General features: G+C 39.1%; 1 protein-coding gene across 5 annotated transcripts in view; it reads left to right on the top strand.

Annotated features, from left to right (window-relative positions):
- DOP1A (DOP1 leucine zipper like protein A) overlaps positions 1–16,166 on the top strand; it is a 66,181-nt gene that overhangs the window by 32,672 nt on the left and 17,343 nt on the right. For all 5 annotated transcript variants that reach the window (XM_061989467.1, XM_061989464.1, XM_061989465.1 and 2 more), the window contains exons 14-21: positions 15–639; positions 4,813–5,087; positions 5,734–5,886; positions 8,622–8,722; positions 10,560–10,819; positions 11,492–13,499; positions 13,605–13,716; positions 14,656–14,838. In XM_061989467.1, coding sequence (XP_061845451.1) covers positions 15–639; positions 4,813–5,087; positions 5,734–5,886; positions 8,622–8,722; positions 10,560–10,819; positions 11,492–13,499; positions 13,605–13,716; positions 14,656–14,838 — 3,717 coding nt within the window. The remainder of the gene's footprint in view (positions 1–14; positions 640–4,812; positions 5,088–5,733; positions 5,887–8,621; positions 8,723–10,559; positions 10,820–11,491; positions 13,500–13,604; positions 13,717–14,655; positions 14,839–16,166) is intronic.

Genomic DNA, 16,166 nt, shown 5'->3' with positions numbered 1-16,166 from the left:
TTAATCTCACTCAGGTGCCATCAGTTGCACTTGAAAATCCTAATGATGTTTTTGAAGATGGTGAAAATCCTCCAAGCAGTCGATCATCAGAGAGTGGCTTCACCGAGTTTGTACAATACCAGGCAGATACAACTGATGACATTGATAGAGCCCTGAATGAAGGTCACAGTGCACCCAGCATTCCTATTGTTGGTAGCACATCCTCGGAGACTGAGACAGCATCAACTGTGGGATCAGAGGAAACCGTTGTGCAGCCTCCTTCCGTAGGCACACAGGGAACAGCAACTCGAAGTGGGAAAACGATCCAAAAGACTGCAATGCAGTGCTGTTTGGAGTATGTCCAACAGTTTTTAACCAGATTTATCAACCTGTATATCATTCAGAGTAATTCCTTATCTCAGCCCTTAGGGGCAGAGCTTCCAGTAGACCCCACTAGAGAGCAAGGACAGACACCAAAATGGGACAGAGAATCGCAAGTTGATGTTAAGGTGAAGAAAACAAACAAGAAAAAAACACCAAAAGAATACCTTCCTGCCTTTATTGCTGCTTGTCAGTTGTATCTGGAATGTTCAAGCTTTCCCGTTTACATTGCTGAAGGAAACCGTACTTCAGAATTACATCCTGGGAAGCCTGAAGTTGGTAAGCTGCACTTTGCTTTATCCTTGGCTTTTAAAACAGTAATTCAGTTCTTGAAGTAATAGTATTCATGCTTTGTGTGTGTTGCTGTTTGCTGTTCCTCTCAGAAATGTAAGTTTCTTTCTGTATCATTTGGGTTGATTTTTGGAAACGAAACTATTTTGTCGTACATTTTAATAATGTTGCTGGTGTGAGATTTGACACCAATTAATGTTGCAGTGACAAATTAGGCAAGCTGAAGCCTGAGAGCAAAAGCTAGATTTTCAAATGTTCTTAATGGATCCACAACATTTACTTTGTCATATTTTGTAATAATCATACCTGACATCAAGTATGTCTTTAGCTTCATTTTTGCCATTATGACTTGATGTGCACATAGATCACTTTGTGCAATACATGGAAATAATAAGCTTCTGTCCACATGATAAATTAATTAGTTTTACTTTGCTTCTATTAAAGGAATGGTTCTTGCAAACAATTCTATCTACAGTTGCTTTAGAAGACAAAATAAGAATAGTGGGTTTTGTGAAGTGTAAATGTATTCACAGATAGATGAACACATTCAGATACAGATATGGACTGTCCTGGATTACTGTAATATGTGACATTATAGATGATCAAACATTTTTACAGTTTGTAAAGTCTTCAATTTACAGTTCTAATTTTCATAGAATCATAGGATGGTAGGGGTTGGAAGGGACCTTTAGAGATCATCTAGTCCAATCCCACTGCAGAAGCAGGGTCTCCTAGATCAGGTCGCATAGGACCCAGGTGGGTCTTGAAGACCTCCAAGGAAGGAGACTCCACAACCCCTCTGGGCAGCCTGTGCCAGGGCTCCCTCACCCTCACAGGGAAATAGTTTTTTCTTATGTTTAAGTGGAACTTTTTGTGTTCCAGCTTCATCCCATTACCCCTTGTCCTGTTGCTAGCTACTATAGAAAAAAAGGATGTCCCAACCTCTTGACACCCACCCTTTAGATATTTATAAATGTTAATAAGATCTCCCCTCAATCTCCTCCAGACTAAACAGCCCCAGTTCCCGCAGCCTTTCCTCGTATGAAAGATGTTCCAATGTATAATTCTGGTTGCACTTCGAGTCTGTAGTTGCTTGAAAGTTGCTGCCTTAAAATGATATCATGGTAAATATACTTGGAACATGCAAGAAACAGTTATAATAATCTTGGCCACTGTCTTAGTCATCTTCTGGGATTTTATTTTTTTGTGGGGAACTTCATGGTTGTAACTTTTTGTTCTTATTCATAACTTTCAAAATCTTATTTAAGGCTAAGTAATGGGAACTGCTTGGAGGTGGGTAGTTATTTGGCTTTTGGAAACAGGCACGTTAAGTGTGGTAGTTTGACCATGGCTAGATGCCGGGTGCCCACCACACCACTCTATCCCCCACCTCCTCAGCAAGCCAGGGAAGGGGAGAAAATAAGATGGGAGTCTCGTGGGTTGAGATAAAAGCAGTTTAATAAAGAAACAGCAAAGCAAAAGCAGATAAAGCTGTTACTCTCTACTTCCCATCAGCAGCAATGTTCGGCCACCTCCCGAGAAGCAGGGCTTCAGTACGCGTAGCGGTTGCTTTTGGAAGGCCAAATATGAATCTTGCCTTCCCTTCCTGCTCCTCTCCCCCAGTTTATATTACTGAGCTGACGTCATATGGTATGGAATATCTCCTTGGTCAGCCTGGGTCAGCTGTTCTGGCTGTGGTCCCTCCCAAGATTGTGCCCACCCACAGCTATTGGTGAAGGTGGGGGAAGGAATGCTGGAGGGACAGCCCTGATGCTGTGCGAGCAGTAGGCATAATATTGATACCAACAGTAAGCACAGCACTGCAAGAGCTGCTGTGGAAAATCACTACCATCCCAGACCCACTACATTAAGTTAACATGACTATTCTTCTATTGGTATACTCTTTAAGATGTGTTGTATACGTCTTCGTTGTACAGCCATGAGCAGAAGGTATCTTTGTGAGGTTCAGACATGACGAATAGTTACGTCAGTAGAAGGCAACTTGGTTGCAGTTGTTTATTAATTAACACTATTGCAATGCTAAAGGGATTCTACCTTTTGGAAAAGATCTAGCACAGGAAATTTGTGCTTCTACAACATGATCCTGAAAAATACGATTTGTAAGTTTGGAGTGTTTTTTTCTCCTGATACTAGCAGCTTACAAATGACTTGTGACAGAAGACTACAAGTATATATGAAAAAAAACTATTTCACTGTGAGGGTGAGAGAACCCTGGCACAGGCTGCCCAAAGGGGTTGTGGAGTCTCCTTCCTTGGAGGCCTTCAAGACCCGCCTGGACATGTTCCTATGTGACCTGATCTAGGTGAACCTGCTTCTGCAGGGGGGTTGGACTAGATGATCTCTGAAGGTCCCTTCCAACCCCTACCATTCTGTGATTCTAAGACTACAAGGTGCTTAAAAATTATCTGTTTACTTATTACTTTTCTGTGACTATAGCATCTTTGGTTATCGCAGCCTACTAAACTCTAAAGCAGAAGGGCTGCAGAGCTCGAGTAGATTGTGATTCTAGGGATCCTTTTCACTCTTTTCAATGTCCTGGATTTGCATTGCTCATTCATCATCTGAATCTTCACATTTGTGATGTTGCCTTTGCAGTCTTATTAAACAGTGTGATGGTTGAAATAGACAAGAAGGATTTTGTTCAGATATTTACTTCTGTGGTGTGGAATGTCAGGGTGAACAGGAATAGTGATGGGAATGGGAATGCACAGCTGTCCCTCAAGTCTTGCTTCCCATAACAGAAAATGGAGAAGGTAGTAACCATAATTTACACACTGGCCTACTCTTCATCTGTTGAAAAATTTATATGCTGCAGATCTGTCTTTATCAAAGAGTTCTTAAATTTGGAACTTGTTTTTGATGGGTTGCATTAGGAATATGAGCCAATTGCCTTTAATCAGTGGTGAGAGTCATCAGCCTGTTTATTTGAAGGAGACAAATTAATCTGATATTGCTAGAACGTAATTATGCTTGAGTTTTGCTGTATACTTAATTTCCCAGATAAATGTGTGCTATATTTAAGTGAAGAAATTAAAAAGGAAACCGAGTCAAGCTCAGAATAATGTTTATCTCTGTAAGTTCCAGAACATTATGTGGTAAATTTAGACTCAAATTTACATTACAGAAATAACTATTGTGGATATAAATTTGAAATTGCATATTATTTCTAAATAGATGTTATATTTGTGCCTATTAAAAAACACTCCTTCATTTGTGTCTGCTTCTAGGAGCATTTGCCTGTTTTAGGAATATGAGCAATAAAATCTGGGGTTGGACTAGATGATCTCTAAAGGTCCTTTCCAACCCCTACCATTCTATGATTCTATGAAAGTCTTTTTGAAGCTTTAAGAAAAATTACTTTGGTAACTCTAAAATAAAAGGCTGCTTTGTTCACTTGAAGAGTTGTCTGTTGACCTCGGAGAAAGACACTTGCATTATCAGGCCAGGATGGTATTAAGTAAGTGAACATTAAGAAGAGGAAAACAAGCACCTGCAGTGAAAGCAGACTGTGGTCTAACAGGAGCAAATTTCTGCAGCCTAAAACATGAATTTTCACAGCTGCTGTTAAAGTGGGGCCAGGAAGATCTCTAGATGTTTTGTCAGTTTCAACTTAGTTTTTATATATGTAAATAATATGTGTAAATAATTCTGTATGTATATTTAACATCTATATAATGGGTAATATCTATAATGTTATTATATATATGAAAACTTCTATACAATTATGCCAGATTATGAACTACAACGTTAAGAATTGATTGATGGTCAAGAAGTTCCCGAAGGAGGCAAAAATTAAATGAAAGCATGTGCAAACTACTGAAAGTACAGCTTTGTTTAAAACAGCAAGTCCTGTGACTGAATTTCCATACAGTTTCTTTTTCTTTTCCTTGTTCAAATGTTTCTATTGCTTTTTGGTTGCTAAATGCTTGAAGTCATACAGTATTGCATTCTTAATTAGATTATTTTAAATAAAGAGATACATTAGGAAGTATCTTTCTTCCAAATATGTTTTCCTAAAGCCAGACAACAGACAAGTTGAAATATGAGAGATAAAGGACAATTGTGGATGTGATTATGGGATGTAAATGGAAAAATTCATAATATCTTGTTAAATGAAAGTGTCTGTGATTTTTGTTTCAGACTGTGAACAAGTACAGCCTCCACTGTGGCTACAGACTTTAATGAATGCTTGCAAGCAAGCAAGGGATTTCAGCATTCAAGGTGTTACTATTTCCCTTGTGATGGACTTGGTTGGACTGACTCAATCTGTTGCGCTTGTTACTGGAGAAAATGTGAACAGTGTGGAAACTGCTCAGCCTCTTAGCCCTAACCAGGGAAGAGTGGCTGTGGTCATCAGACCTCCTCTTACTCAAGGCAACCTGAGATATATGGCTGAAAAGACAGATTTCTTTAAGGTACAATGCAATATTTCATTGCTGTTCTCTTTTGACTTCTTTTCCTGACTGCTGAAGACTGTTAGTCTTGGCCATTTTACCATCCCTGGTATGGTAAACCATATTTCCTTGCTGAGTACTTTGATAACAGTTGTAACCCATGTTGGACTCACTAAGTGAAAGTGCGTAGCAAGTTTTCCCACTGTGACTGTCTTAACTGACTGCTTGGGTGAAAATACTTGTTTGACTGAATACTTTTAAAATATAAATAGAACCTGATTGAAAGGTATGATCAATTAACAAAAGTATGAAACTGTATGTGTGTAGTGTAGGACTCTGATAAACTACAATCTCTGCATTGGTGCAGAAGATAATTAGCAGCAAGGTATTATTACATATTTAGTTATATTTCAGTGAAAATTTCTTTTGAGAGATGCCTGTGACTTCGGATTTCTAACTGGAACTTTTTATGTAGTAAGTTATTGCAGTGTTTAAAACAGTTCATATGAAGAAAAAAGAACAATTTTATACATTGCCTGTTGGTCATTTGGTATCGTCAGAATTAATGTCTCCCATTATTGCATAGAGCTCAATGTAGTCTGGAGAAAAATAAGCCATGCTACTCATTTACTTATGTCTCTCACAACTTTTATTTTCATGTCCAAAGCATATAGCTTTAACTCTTTGGGACCAGTTGGGTGATGGAACTCCTCAGCATCATCAGAAGAGTGTGGAGCTCTTCTACCAGCTGCACAACCTCGTTCCATCTTCTAGCATTTGTGAAGACGTTATTAGTCAGCAGCTGACTCACAGAGACAAGGCAAGTTGTTCATATGTTTACTAAAAGAGGAGTTAAGTGTACAACTATAGAACTATATTTTAAAAAGGACTTGGTGCCTCAGAGGAGGACATAAGTAACTGCAATATTGGAAGAAATGGAGTCTTACATTGATTGTTTCAAACATTAAATATACGCTTACCTTTTACTTGCATGAAGAATATCAGATCTGTCCACCTTCTGACACTGACACCCTCTTGCCTATATCCTCACTTAAAAGAAACCTTACCCTTGTGTCTGTAGAGGTTGAGCTGTTTTCATGAAGTCTTCGTGTTTTGCAAATCTATGAAAAGTGTTTGTAATGGTGGTCATTGATTGCAGATTTTCTAGATTCCATTCCAGTCGTCCTATCTGCTCTTCTTTCCCTGTACAGCCCCATCAAATTTCAGCACTCTTTCTATTGCTGTGGCCTAACCAGCAAACTGTACTGCAAACTCTTGTTGAAGGTCTTCACTTTCCATCTCGGTTTCATGTCAAAAGCCATGGGCTATAGTTTGAGCAGAACCTCTAGAGTGATCAGAAAGCTGCTTCTTTGCCTCTGATAACACCATTTGGTTTATTACTTTGTCACTTGTCTCATCTCTTGTTCTGCTACCACAGGTTATTGTGTTTGCTTGTGACCTAGCCTAGTAGATTTCTCCCATTCTTTATTGCTGCTCAAAGGTCTTCTGTCTCATTGCTGACTCTTTTTGGGAAGTGATCTTGGGTATCTATTAATTACTTCTATCAGTTTAACTAGTGGAAATGAGGTAGTGGTTTTCAAAGTCTTTTGAAGATTGCAGCTATTCAGACTGTTGACAAGTGATATTTCCTTTAAGTCTGTGATGAGCTTCTGTAGTTTCATGCTAGATAAAGGGAGGTTTTCAGCATTCAGCAACAGACTTATGTAGAAGCTGTCTATTTGACATTTGAGTTGAGGCCTTTGTAGTGCTATAAATTTCAGATAGGAACTGTTTTCACAGTCCCAACAGAATGAATGATAGGGAATTGCTTGTTTATACGCTTAGGCAGTTAATGAGTTTGTGACTTCAGAAGCAGTTACCTTTTTGTCTCTCTGCTAGAGAGTAACCAGGTCAACAAAAGTGAGTGTGAGCCAGTCTGTCAACCACTACAGTTCACAGCTTGGCATAATGATAAAACTGCCAGTCATTCATAGTTTCACTTACTAGGCTGGTCTGTGAACTGCTGTGACTATGGATGTGGCACTCACTCATTTCTGCCAGCCTTACTGTGAAAACAGTAATTTCATACATCTTCCCAGTGTGAATTGCAAGGGCTTACGTGGAGTCATCTGTATGTGTTTGAGAATTGGTATTTTCACTGTCTCTTCAGCAGATATTAGTAAATTGTTTTGTGCAACTGTATAGATTTTGCAGCAGTGTTGTGACTGTAGTTTTGGGGTTTTATTTCCTATTAGAAGTGTTGTTTTTTTCCTAAATACCTGTGCTTACTTTACTTACTTTACTTTCCAGAATGCTGCTGTTTCTCTTGGTTGGTTTAGTTGAGATTTTTTAGGTTTACATCTAGCTTGTATCTTTTCTGTAGCTTTCAGGATTTATGGCTTTTCCTTAACATTTTCATTCTTGTGGCAGATTAGCTACTGCAAAGCCTCTTAAGCTGTATGTTGTGAATTAAGTCTGGAAGTATGCCAGATTGTCACAGTGGCATCAATAGTTTTTAGTTTGGCCTCATTTTCATTAGAGATAAATATGCTTACAGTTCATTCCCTGTGAGCATATATATTTAAGAACAAGCAAGTGAAAAATCTTCTTCCTCTTATCTCTTCTTATCTAGTAATTTATTTTAAGCCCTGATTGTATTTGAAAGTAATTTGGATGGTTTGATTGCTATGCTTTCTTCGTTCACCACTACAACTGCTTAGTAGCTGCTTTATCTCTCAGATAAAATTGTTTATAACACATGTATCCATGTATTCATATCACAGCATGGCATTTGCTATTGTTTACAGCATTGCTGGAATAGCTCTGCACCTAACTGAGCCTGAGTAAAGATATAAAGGCATAAAAAATGTTGTTTTAACACCATTTTCACCATTAAATATTCTGCATATTATTGCCAGTCATTGCAAGTCCTTTGGGCAGTAAGCATGTCCTGTTTGCCCAAATAAAACTCCAAGCTGCAGAGCTAAATTTGGCATGTTAGTGATGAACTCTTATCTACAGTGTATCTCACTAGAAAATTCTTAGGCCAATTCTTTCTAGCCAACTTATTTTCATTACCTGGTTTCCATGGATACTGTGTTTAATCCCATTGTTCCAGAGTCTGTCTCTAAAAAATTGTCATCTTTCTCTGCCTCCCTATGCTGGACTTTTCATATTGAAAACCTGACACATTTCTTCATGATCCCTTCTAGTACTTTGATACATAAACTCGCTAAAACAGAACTATTCAACTTGTGCAAGTAAAATAAGCATTGTTTAAGCTATCACATCATGTACTTAAAACTTCTTCATGCAAAAGTTTGAAACTAAGACAGCCAAGGTTAAGATTAAGTAGACTCCTTTCATACTACTAAATTGTTTTCAGACATCAATTGTTGCCTGTTGCTGTTTGTAATGTTAGAAAATTGGATTTGAATGCATAGTCAGAAAGTTAATTTTAGTAATATATCTTTTAAACTGCTGTATACTTTTGTTTTCTCATTTCTTATCAGAAGCTGTTGCATTCTGATAGCTCTAACATATTTTGGTCCACAGAAAGTAAGAATGGAAGCTCATGCAAAGTTTGCAGTGCTATGGCACCTCACCCGTGACCTTCACATTAACAAGTCTTCTTCCTTTGGCCGTACCTTTGACAGGTTGGTGACTGTAGGCATGATTCAGTGAAACAATTTTGCTTCAGAATCTTTAGCTACATTATACTGGCACTGAGTGTTTAGAAATTGTGGAACTGTAGTGCAACTGAGAGCAAAGATAGATAAAATTGTTTTCACAATGATGATTAACACAAACTCATTTCTTGTCTATGTAAGCTGTGAATTTTTCTGGTAGCCGTAAAGAGTAGGACAGGAACAGTCAAGTGATTTATTGATAATCACTGTGGTTAAAATACTTGTATGTACTGAACTGGTGAGGCCTCATCTGGAGTCCTGTGTCTAGTTCTGGGCTCCCCAGCTCAAGAGAGACAGAGAACTACTGGAGAGAATCCAGCACAGGGCCACCAAGATGATCAGGGGACTGGAACGTCTTCCTTATGAGGAAAGGCTGCAGGAACAGGGGCTGTTTAGTCTGGAGAGGAAGAAACTGACTAATATTTACAAATATCTAAATGGTCGGTGTCAGGAAGTTGGGGCAGCACTTTTTTCTACTGTACCTAGCAATGGGACAAGGGGTAATGGAAAGAAGCTGGAACACAAAAAGTTCCATTTAAACATGTCACCGTTGAGATGAGGGAGCCCTGGCACAGGCTGCCCAGGGAGGATGTGGAGGCTCCTCCTATGGAGGTTTTCAAATCCTGCCTGGATACGTTCCTGTGTGACCTGATCTAGATGAACCTGCTTGAGCAGAGGGGTTGGACTAGATGATCTCTAAAGGTCCCTTCCAACCCCTACCATTCTGTGATTCTATGATAGCATTCTTACTGTGATTTGGTAGAAACAAAAGCAGGAGAGGGAAGTCAACCCAGAAGTAAATTGTATGAATATGGAAACAGTAAAGCTAAGAAAACTTAAGAACAAAATTGCAAGTAAGCACTAAGATCCTAAAGTTCATTATTTAATCCAGGTCTGTTGTGTAAGATATCATTCATGGCAAGCAGCAGAGCATTTGTTTTGTGTCGTGGTATTGGACTACCTTCTGAGAAAAGGCTGAATGATCCAGACACTGAGTTAATTTTGTGTTCCTCAGCTGGCCCAAATGCTGTGTAGAAGTGCTTACTTTAGCGGTAGGAAGGGAAGCAAAAAGGTTCTTATTTCTTTGGTTTGCTGCTGTCCCTCATTGCAGAAGTGGCAATAAATTCTGTACATACAACTTTGAATAAGTTATCTTCTCTTTTCTGTGCATCTGTGTGAATTGGCTTTACAAAAAGAAAACTTATTGTGCTAGCACTTAGTAGGCAACCAGAGATTGTTACACTAGTAGCTGTACAAATGCTTCAACTGACTAGACGGAGCAGCTATCATGGAATCATAGAATGGTAGAGGTTGGAAGGGACCTTTAGAGATCATCTAGTCCAACCCCCCTGCAGAAGCAGGGTCACCTAGATCAGGTCGCATAGAAACATGTCCAGGCGGGTCTTGAAGACCTCCAAGGAAGGAGCCTCCACAACCCCTCTGGGCAGCCTGTGCCAGGGCTCCCTCACCTGAACAGTGAAATAGTTTTTTCTTATGTTTAAGTGGAATTTTTTGTGTTCCAGCTTCATCCCATTACGCCTTGTCCTGTTGCTAGCTACTATAGAATGTATATATATATAGAAAGTATATCTTGGCTAGCTTTATTACTCTTTCTACCTGGACATTTCTTCATTAGACTAGACTAAAATATAAAGGTTGGATTCCAAAGAAAATGCTGTTTTATATGGAGAAGACACTAGGATATGTAGTGAAATGTTGAAATTTATCACATATCAAATTAAAACGGGATTGTTTTGTGAGTAGTGTCAAATTTTTGCTAGATTCATTCTTTTATCTATTCTAGGTCTTTGTTTATCATGCTGGACAGCCTTAATAGCTTGGATGGTTCTACATGGTCAGTGGGACAAGCCTGGTTAAATCAAGTGCTTCAAAGACATGATATTGCAAGGGTTCTTGAACCTTTGCTCCTCCTGCTTCTCCATCCGAAAACTCAGCGAGTTTCCGTCCAGAGAGTACAGGCTGAGTGTTACTGGACTAAATCTCCTTATCACCCTGAAGAAGAAAGTGAAAAGCACTTTATGCAGAAGTTTAGCTGTGCTGATGGTAGGTATACAAGAAGACTTATTTAATTTCTTTATTTGCAATTTGCAGCGTTAAAAATGTAGCAAAAAATTTTGAGCATAACCAAAAGTGCAGGAATAGCTCCTGTTTGCATGTGCCTTTGTTCATGTTTTTTCCGTTTCCATTTTGGGTGTCCCAAGTATCTTTCGTTTGTTTGGGTTTGTATTTTTTTTGTTCTTCTCAAATTAAAATAATGTGCAGGTATCTTAATGCACAACATTTTCTTATATCTTGCTAAACTCCAATAGAATTTAAGAGTATGGCTTGAAACTTAACCAAGCAATTAAATACTTTTATGAATTAGGATATGGGGGCAGCTGAAACCATACTGATAAGGTTTGAAGGTGTTTGCTGAAACCATACTGATAAGGTTTGAAGGTGTTTGCATGTATCATGTAGTTTTTAGTAACATATAATAATTCTTCTTTATGAAAACACAAGCAGAGAAGCCTGCATAATGTTTCATGGGAAAATTGTGTTGTTTTGCTGGGGCCTGTTGCTACAGTAATATTGCTTTGATTATATGAATGTGTCATATGCATTTTAGCACTATTTTTATTTCAATTCTAAACTTAAATTCTCCATTTTATTGTGAAGAACAAGATACTATGAGTATACTCTGTGTATAATTTTTTTGTGTTTTTTTCTTTTAAGCATTTTCCCATGTGCCTGTAAGCCAAGGACAACTTATTATACCTAAAGAAAGCAATGACAAACAACTTGCTATGGATGAAATGGAGAACTTCAGCCTAACGGTCAACCCGCTGAGTGACAGACTGTCCTTGTTAAGTACCAGCAGTGAGACCATACCAATGGTCGTGTCTGATTTTGACCTTCCTGACCATCAAGTTGAAATACTGCAGAGTTCTGACTCAGGCTGTTCTCAGTCATCTACTGGAGACAACATCAGTTATGAAGTGGAAACAGAAAGCCTGAGCGCACAAGATAGTTCTCAGACTCTGAGAGAAGATTCACCTGATGAAATTGTGCAGCAAGTAGTTACAGATCTTATATGCAAAGTTGTAAGGAGTCTAGGAGAAGAGGCTGACTCAGTTAAACATAGTTTACACTCTGAGGATGCTCTGTGTAAATTTAGTCCTTTAGATAACTCTGTAGAGATGCCAAAAAATGAAGATCAAAATATTCAAAGTAGTCAGAGCAGCTTGCTTAGTAACGACAGCTCCCAGTTGCTGTCAGCTTCAACCGAGACTGGACTTGAGAGCTTAAGAGATGAAATATCAAGAAATAACTCTTCACCCTGTATTGCAGAAAGCCAGCAATCCCTCTCTGACCTCGCTCTTTCTTCCACTGAATCGAAGTCCAGAAAGAGAAGCCACAGTAGTATTCAGTTTGGCTTTAAAGGAAAGCTACCAGAAAAAATGTCAGAAAAAGAAACAATCGTTAAAGAGGCCGGTAAACAACCAGGGGCAAAACCTAAGGTGAAAATAGCCAAAAAGAAAGATGAAGAGAAGAAGAAATCACAAACAGAGAAGCTTAAACAGACGAATGTCTTCTTTAGTGACGGTCTTGATTTAGAAAACTGGTACAGTTGTGGAGAAGGAGAAATTTCAGAAATAGAAAGTGATGTGGGGTCCCCAGGAATGCGCAAATCTCCCAACTTTAATATCCACCCGTTGTATCAACATGTGCTGCTCTATCTCCAGCTGTACGACTCTTCGAGGACACTGTACGCTTTTTCTGCAATCAAAGCTATTCTGAAAACAAACCCTTCATCTTTTGTAAGTGCTATCTCCACCACCAGCGTCAACAACGCATACACTCCTCAGCTGTCATTGCTCCAGAACCTTCTAGCCAGGCATCGAATATCAGTCATGGGCAAGGATTTCTACAGTCACATCCCGGTTGATTCCAACCATAACTTTCGGAGCTCTATGTACATAGAGATTCTTATCTCCTTGTGTTTGTACTATATGCGGAGCCACTATCCAACTCACGTTAACGTGACCTCCCAAGATCTCATAGGGAACCGTAACATGCAGATGATGAGTATAGAAATTCTGACGCTTCTCTTTGCTGAGTTGGCAAAAGTGATAGAAAGCTCTGCAAAGGGCTTTCCTAGTTTTATTTCGGACATGTTGTCCAAGTGCAAGGTTCAGAAAGTGATCCTACATTGTCTGCTGTCTTCCATCTTCAGTGCACAGAAGTGGGACAGTGAAAAGATGGCTGGGAAGAACATAGTGGCTGTGGAAGAAGGTTTCTCTGAAGACAGCCTTATAAATTTTTCTGAAGATGAATTTGACAATGGTAGCACTCTGCAGTCACAGCTTTTGAAAGTACTTCAACGGCTGATCGTGCTGGAACACAGAGTCATGACTGTGCCTGAGGAGAACGAGACAGGCTTTGACTTTGTCATAACTGACTTGGAGCACATCGGCCCCCAGCAGCCGATGACTTCTCTTCGATACTTACATTCCCAGCCAATAACCTGCCAAGGCATGTTTCTCTGCGCGGTGATCCGAGCTTTACACCAGCACTGTGCCTGTAAAATGCATCCCCAGTGGATCGGCCTTATCACCTCTACGTTGCCTTACATGGGAAAAGTCCTTCAAAGGGTGGTTGTTTCAGTCACTCTCCAGCTGTGCAGGAACTTGGATAATTTAATTCAACAGTATAAATACGAAACAGGACTGTCTGATAATAGGTACGTGTATGTAGAGGTCTGTAATCTTTCTAACAAGTTTTGACCGTGTTGAATTACTTTACAACCAGATTAACCCACTTTCAAAAACCCAACCTCTTCTTTTAGGCCTCTCTGGATGGCATCAGTCACTCCGCCAGATATGGTTCTTACTTTATTAGAAGGGATCACAACAATAATTCATTACTGCCTCCTGGATCCATCTACGCAGTATCATCAGGTAAACTTATCTGGGTGTCTGAGAGGTTCCTGTGCAATACATGTCAAATGAAGGACTGTGATTATATTATCAGATATGAACAACTGACATATATCAGCTATAAGTGAGGATTTTGTTGATAATGTACAAATCTCAAATGAAATCAATTTTCTACTACTTATATTTTTAAGAGGATAGTTTTAGATTTGGTTGGTTTGTTTTGGATTTTGAGGATTTGCTTTGTTACCCTGAGATAACTAAAGTAGGAATTTCTTAACTTTCAGACCTCTTAAGATGTCACTCTTTAGAGCTGTCTTTGTTTTGTGGAACTTCCCAGACTGATGTCTGTCCTGTTACTTTCTGTCTGGACTCTGTTTATCTTGTAATATATCAAAATATTTCCTTTCTACTCCTTCTGCACATTTGCAATTGTTCTCTTTAGCCAAGCAGTATTTTCAGGTCTGATACTCTGAGCATAATCTCTGTTAAGAATTTGGCCCAGATTCTGCAAGAAAATATTTGTCATGCTCTCTCTGCAAGCTTGTTTTGGCTTGGTTTTGTTCTTACACACATTTGCCTTCTATTATTTAAAAGTAATTGAAAATTGTTTGTTGTCTGTGCAAGAAAATATTCTTGCCTAGAGTATTAGTTACACTGAAAATTCTGCAGTAATTGTTTCACAAAGGTGTAGGCAGGGTGATACAAAATCGATTGCTGGAGATGTGAGGCCTCATGTTCAGAATACATTTGACATTTTACAAGTGAGTCAAAAGATTCTTTAACTATTATTTTTAACAGACTCAAAACCTGTACATACTAAAAGAATTATTGAAAACTTGTTTTGAAAAATAGTGAAGGTGTAAAGCTGCCATGTCCTTTAAGTCTCAATTTGCACCATTTGACTTAGGCTATTTAATATACTATTTAATGCTCTTCTTCTCTCCCCTTTAAATCCACTAGCTTTTGGTTAACGTAGATCAGAAACACCTGGTTGAAGCACGCAATGGGATCCTATCTATATTGCATATGATCATGTCTTCTGTGACTTTGCTGTGGAGCATCCTTCACCTTGCAGATTCATCAGAGAAAACTACTGCTGCTGCTGCTGCGTCCATTACCACTATTAATCTTGGGTCAACAAAGGTCAGAATATCAGCCATAATATTATTTAAATCATGCATTAATACCTTTGTCAATCTAAATCCAATTCCATTGCCTTAGATTTCATAGAACAACAGAATGGTAGGGGTTGGAAGGGACCTTTAGAGGTCATTTAGTCCTACCCCTTTTCAGAAGCAGGGTCACCTAGATCAGGTTGCATAGGAACATGTCCAGGCGGGTCTTGAAGACCTCCAAGGAAGGAGACTCCACAACCCCTCTGGGCAGCCTGTGCCAGGGCTCCATCACCTCACAGTGAAATAGTTTTTTCTTATGTTTAAATGGAACTTTTTGTGTTCCAGCTTCATCCTATTACCCCTTGTCCTGTTACTAGATACTATAGAAAAAAGGGATGCCCCAACCTCCTGACACCCATCCTTTAGATATTTATAAATGTTAATAAGATCTCCCCTCAGTCTCCTCCAGATTAAACAGCCCCAGTTCCTGCAGCCTTTCCTCGTATGAAAGATGTTCCAGTCCCCTGATCATCTTGGTGGTCCTGCACTGGACTCTCTCCAGCACTTCCCTGTCCCTCTTGAGCTGAGGAGCCCAGAACTGTACACTACTCCAGATGAGGCCTCAGCAGGGCAGAGTAGAGAGGGAGAAGAACCTCCCTTGACCTGCTGGCCACAGTCTTCTTGATGCATCCCAGGATGCCATTGGCCTTCTTGGTCAATGGCACATTGACCAAGGGCACATTGCTGGCTCATATTTAAATTGCATTTTAATACCTTTGTCCTTCTCAACTCACCCACCCCACAGACAAGGCTTTTATAAGTGAGTATTGAATCTACTTAGAAGCTTGAGTGTACTGGTTAAGACAATTTATGTCTCTCCTCTTTGCTTCCTATAATAAAATTGAAATCCATCCTTAAAAAATTTAAACCACCCTTTTATGACTCAAAAGATATCAAATACTAATGTAGAACCTTAACAAAAGAAGACTCTTCTGTTAAAACATGTAGTACTCGAGGCATTTACGAATCAATTCCTGTACAGTGATGTCATGGTGCATGGGGACATGTCATAGCCAATAGTGAGCTAATAATTATAAAGAACAGAACCTGTGAAGGGGTCAAATAGGACTGTACTGAGAACACTGATCCCTCTTATTGCAGCAGCTCAAACTTCTTACAATTCATGGTGTGAAATAGAAAAGTCATTTAAATTTGAAATGTTATCAGATTTCCTCGTTTAATTTGTGTACTGCCAGATACTGTTTGTGATAATGCTGTGTTTTCAGTCTCTGTCTTTGACATTGGATAAGTAAAAAATAACTTAGCTAAGACTCCATGTCTTTTCACAGGCAGCAT

Source organism: Colius striatus, chromosome 2, assembly GCF_028858725.1.
Source record: "Colius striatus isolate bColStr4 chromosome 2, bColStr4.1.hap1, whole genome shotgun sequence".
Lineage (NCBI taxonomy): Eukaryota > Metazoa > Chordata > Aves > Coliiformes > Coliidae > Colius > Colius striatus.
The sequence above is the reverse complement of the archived record's forward strand: the minus strand, read 5'-3'. Positions and strand labels throughout refer to the sequence as shown.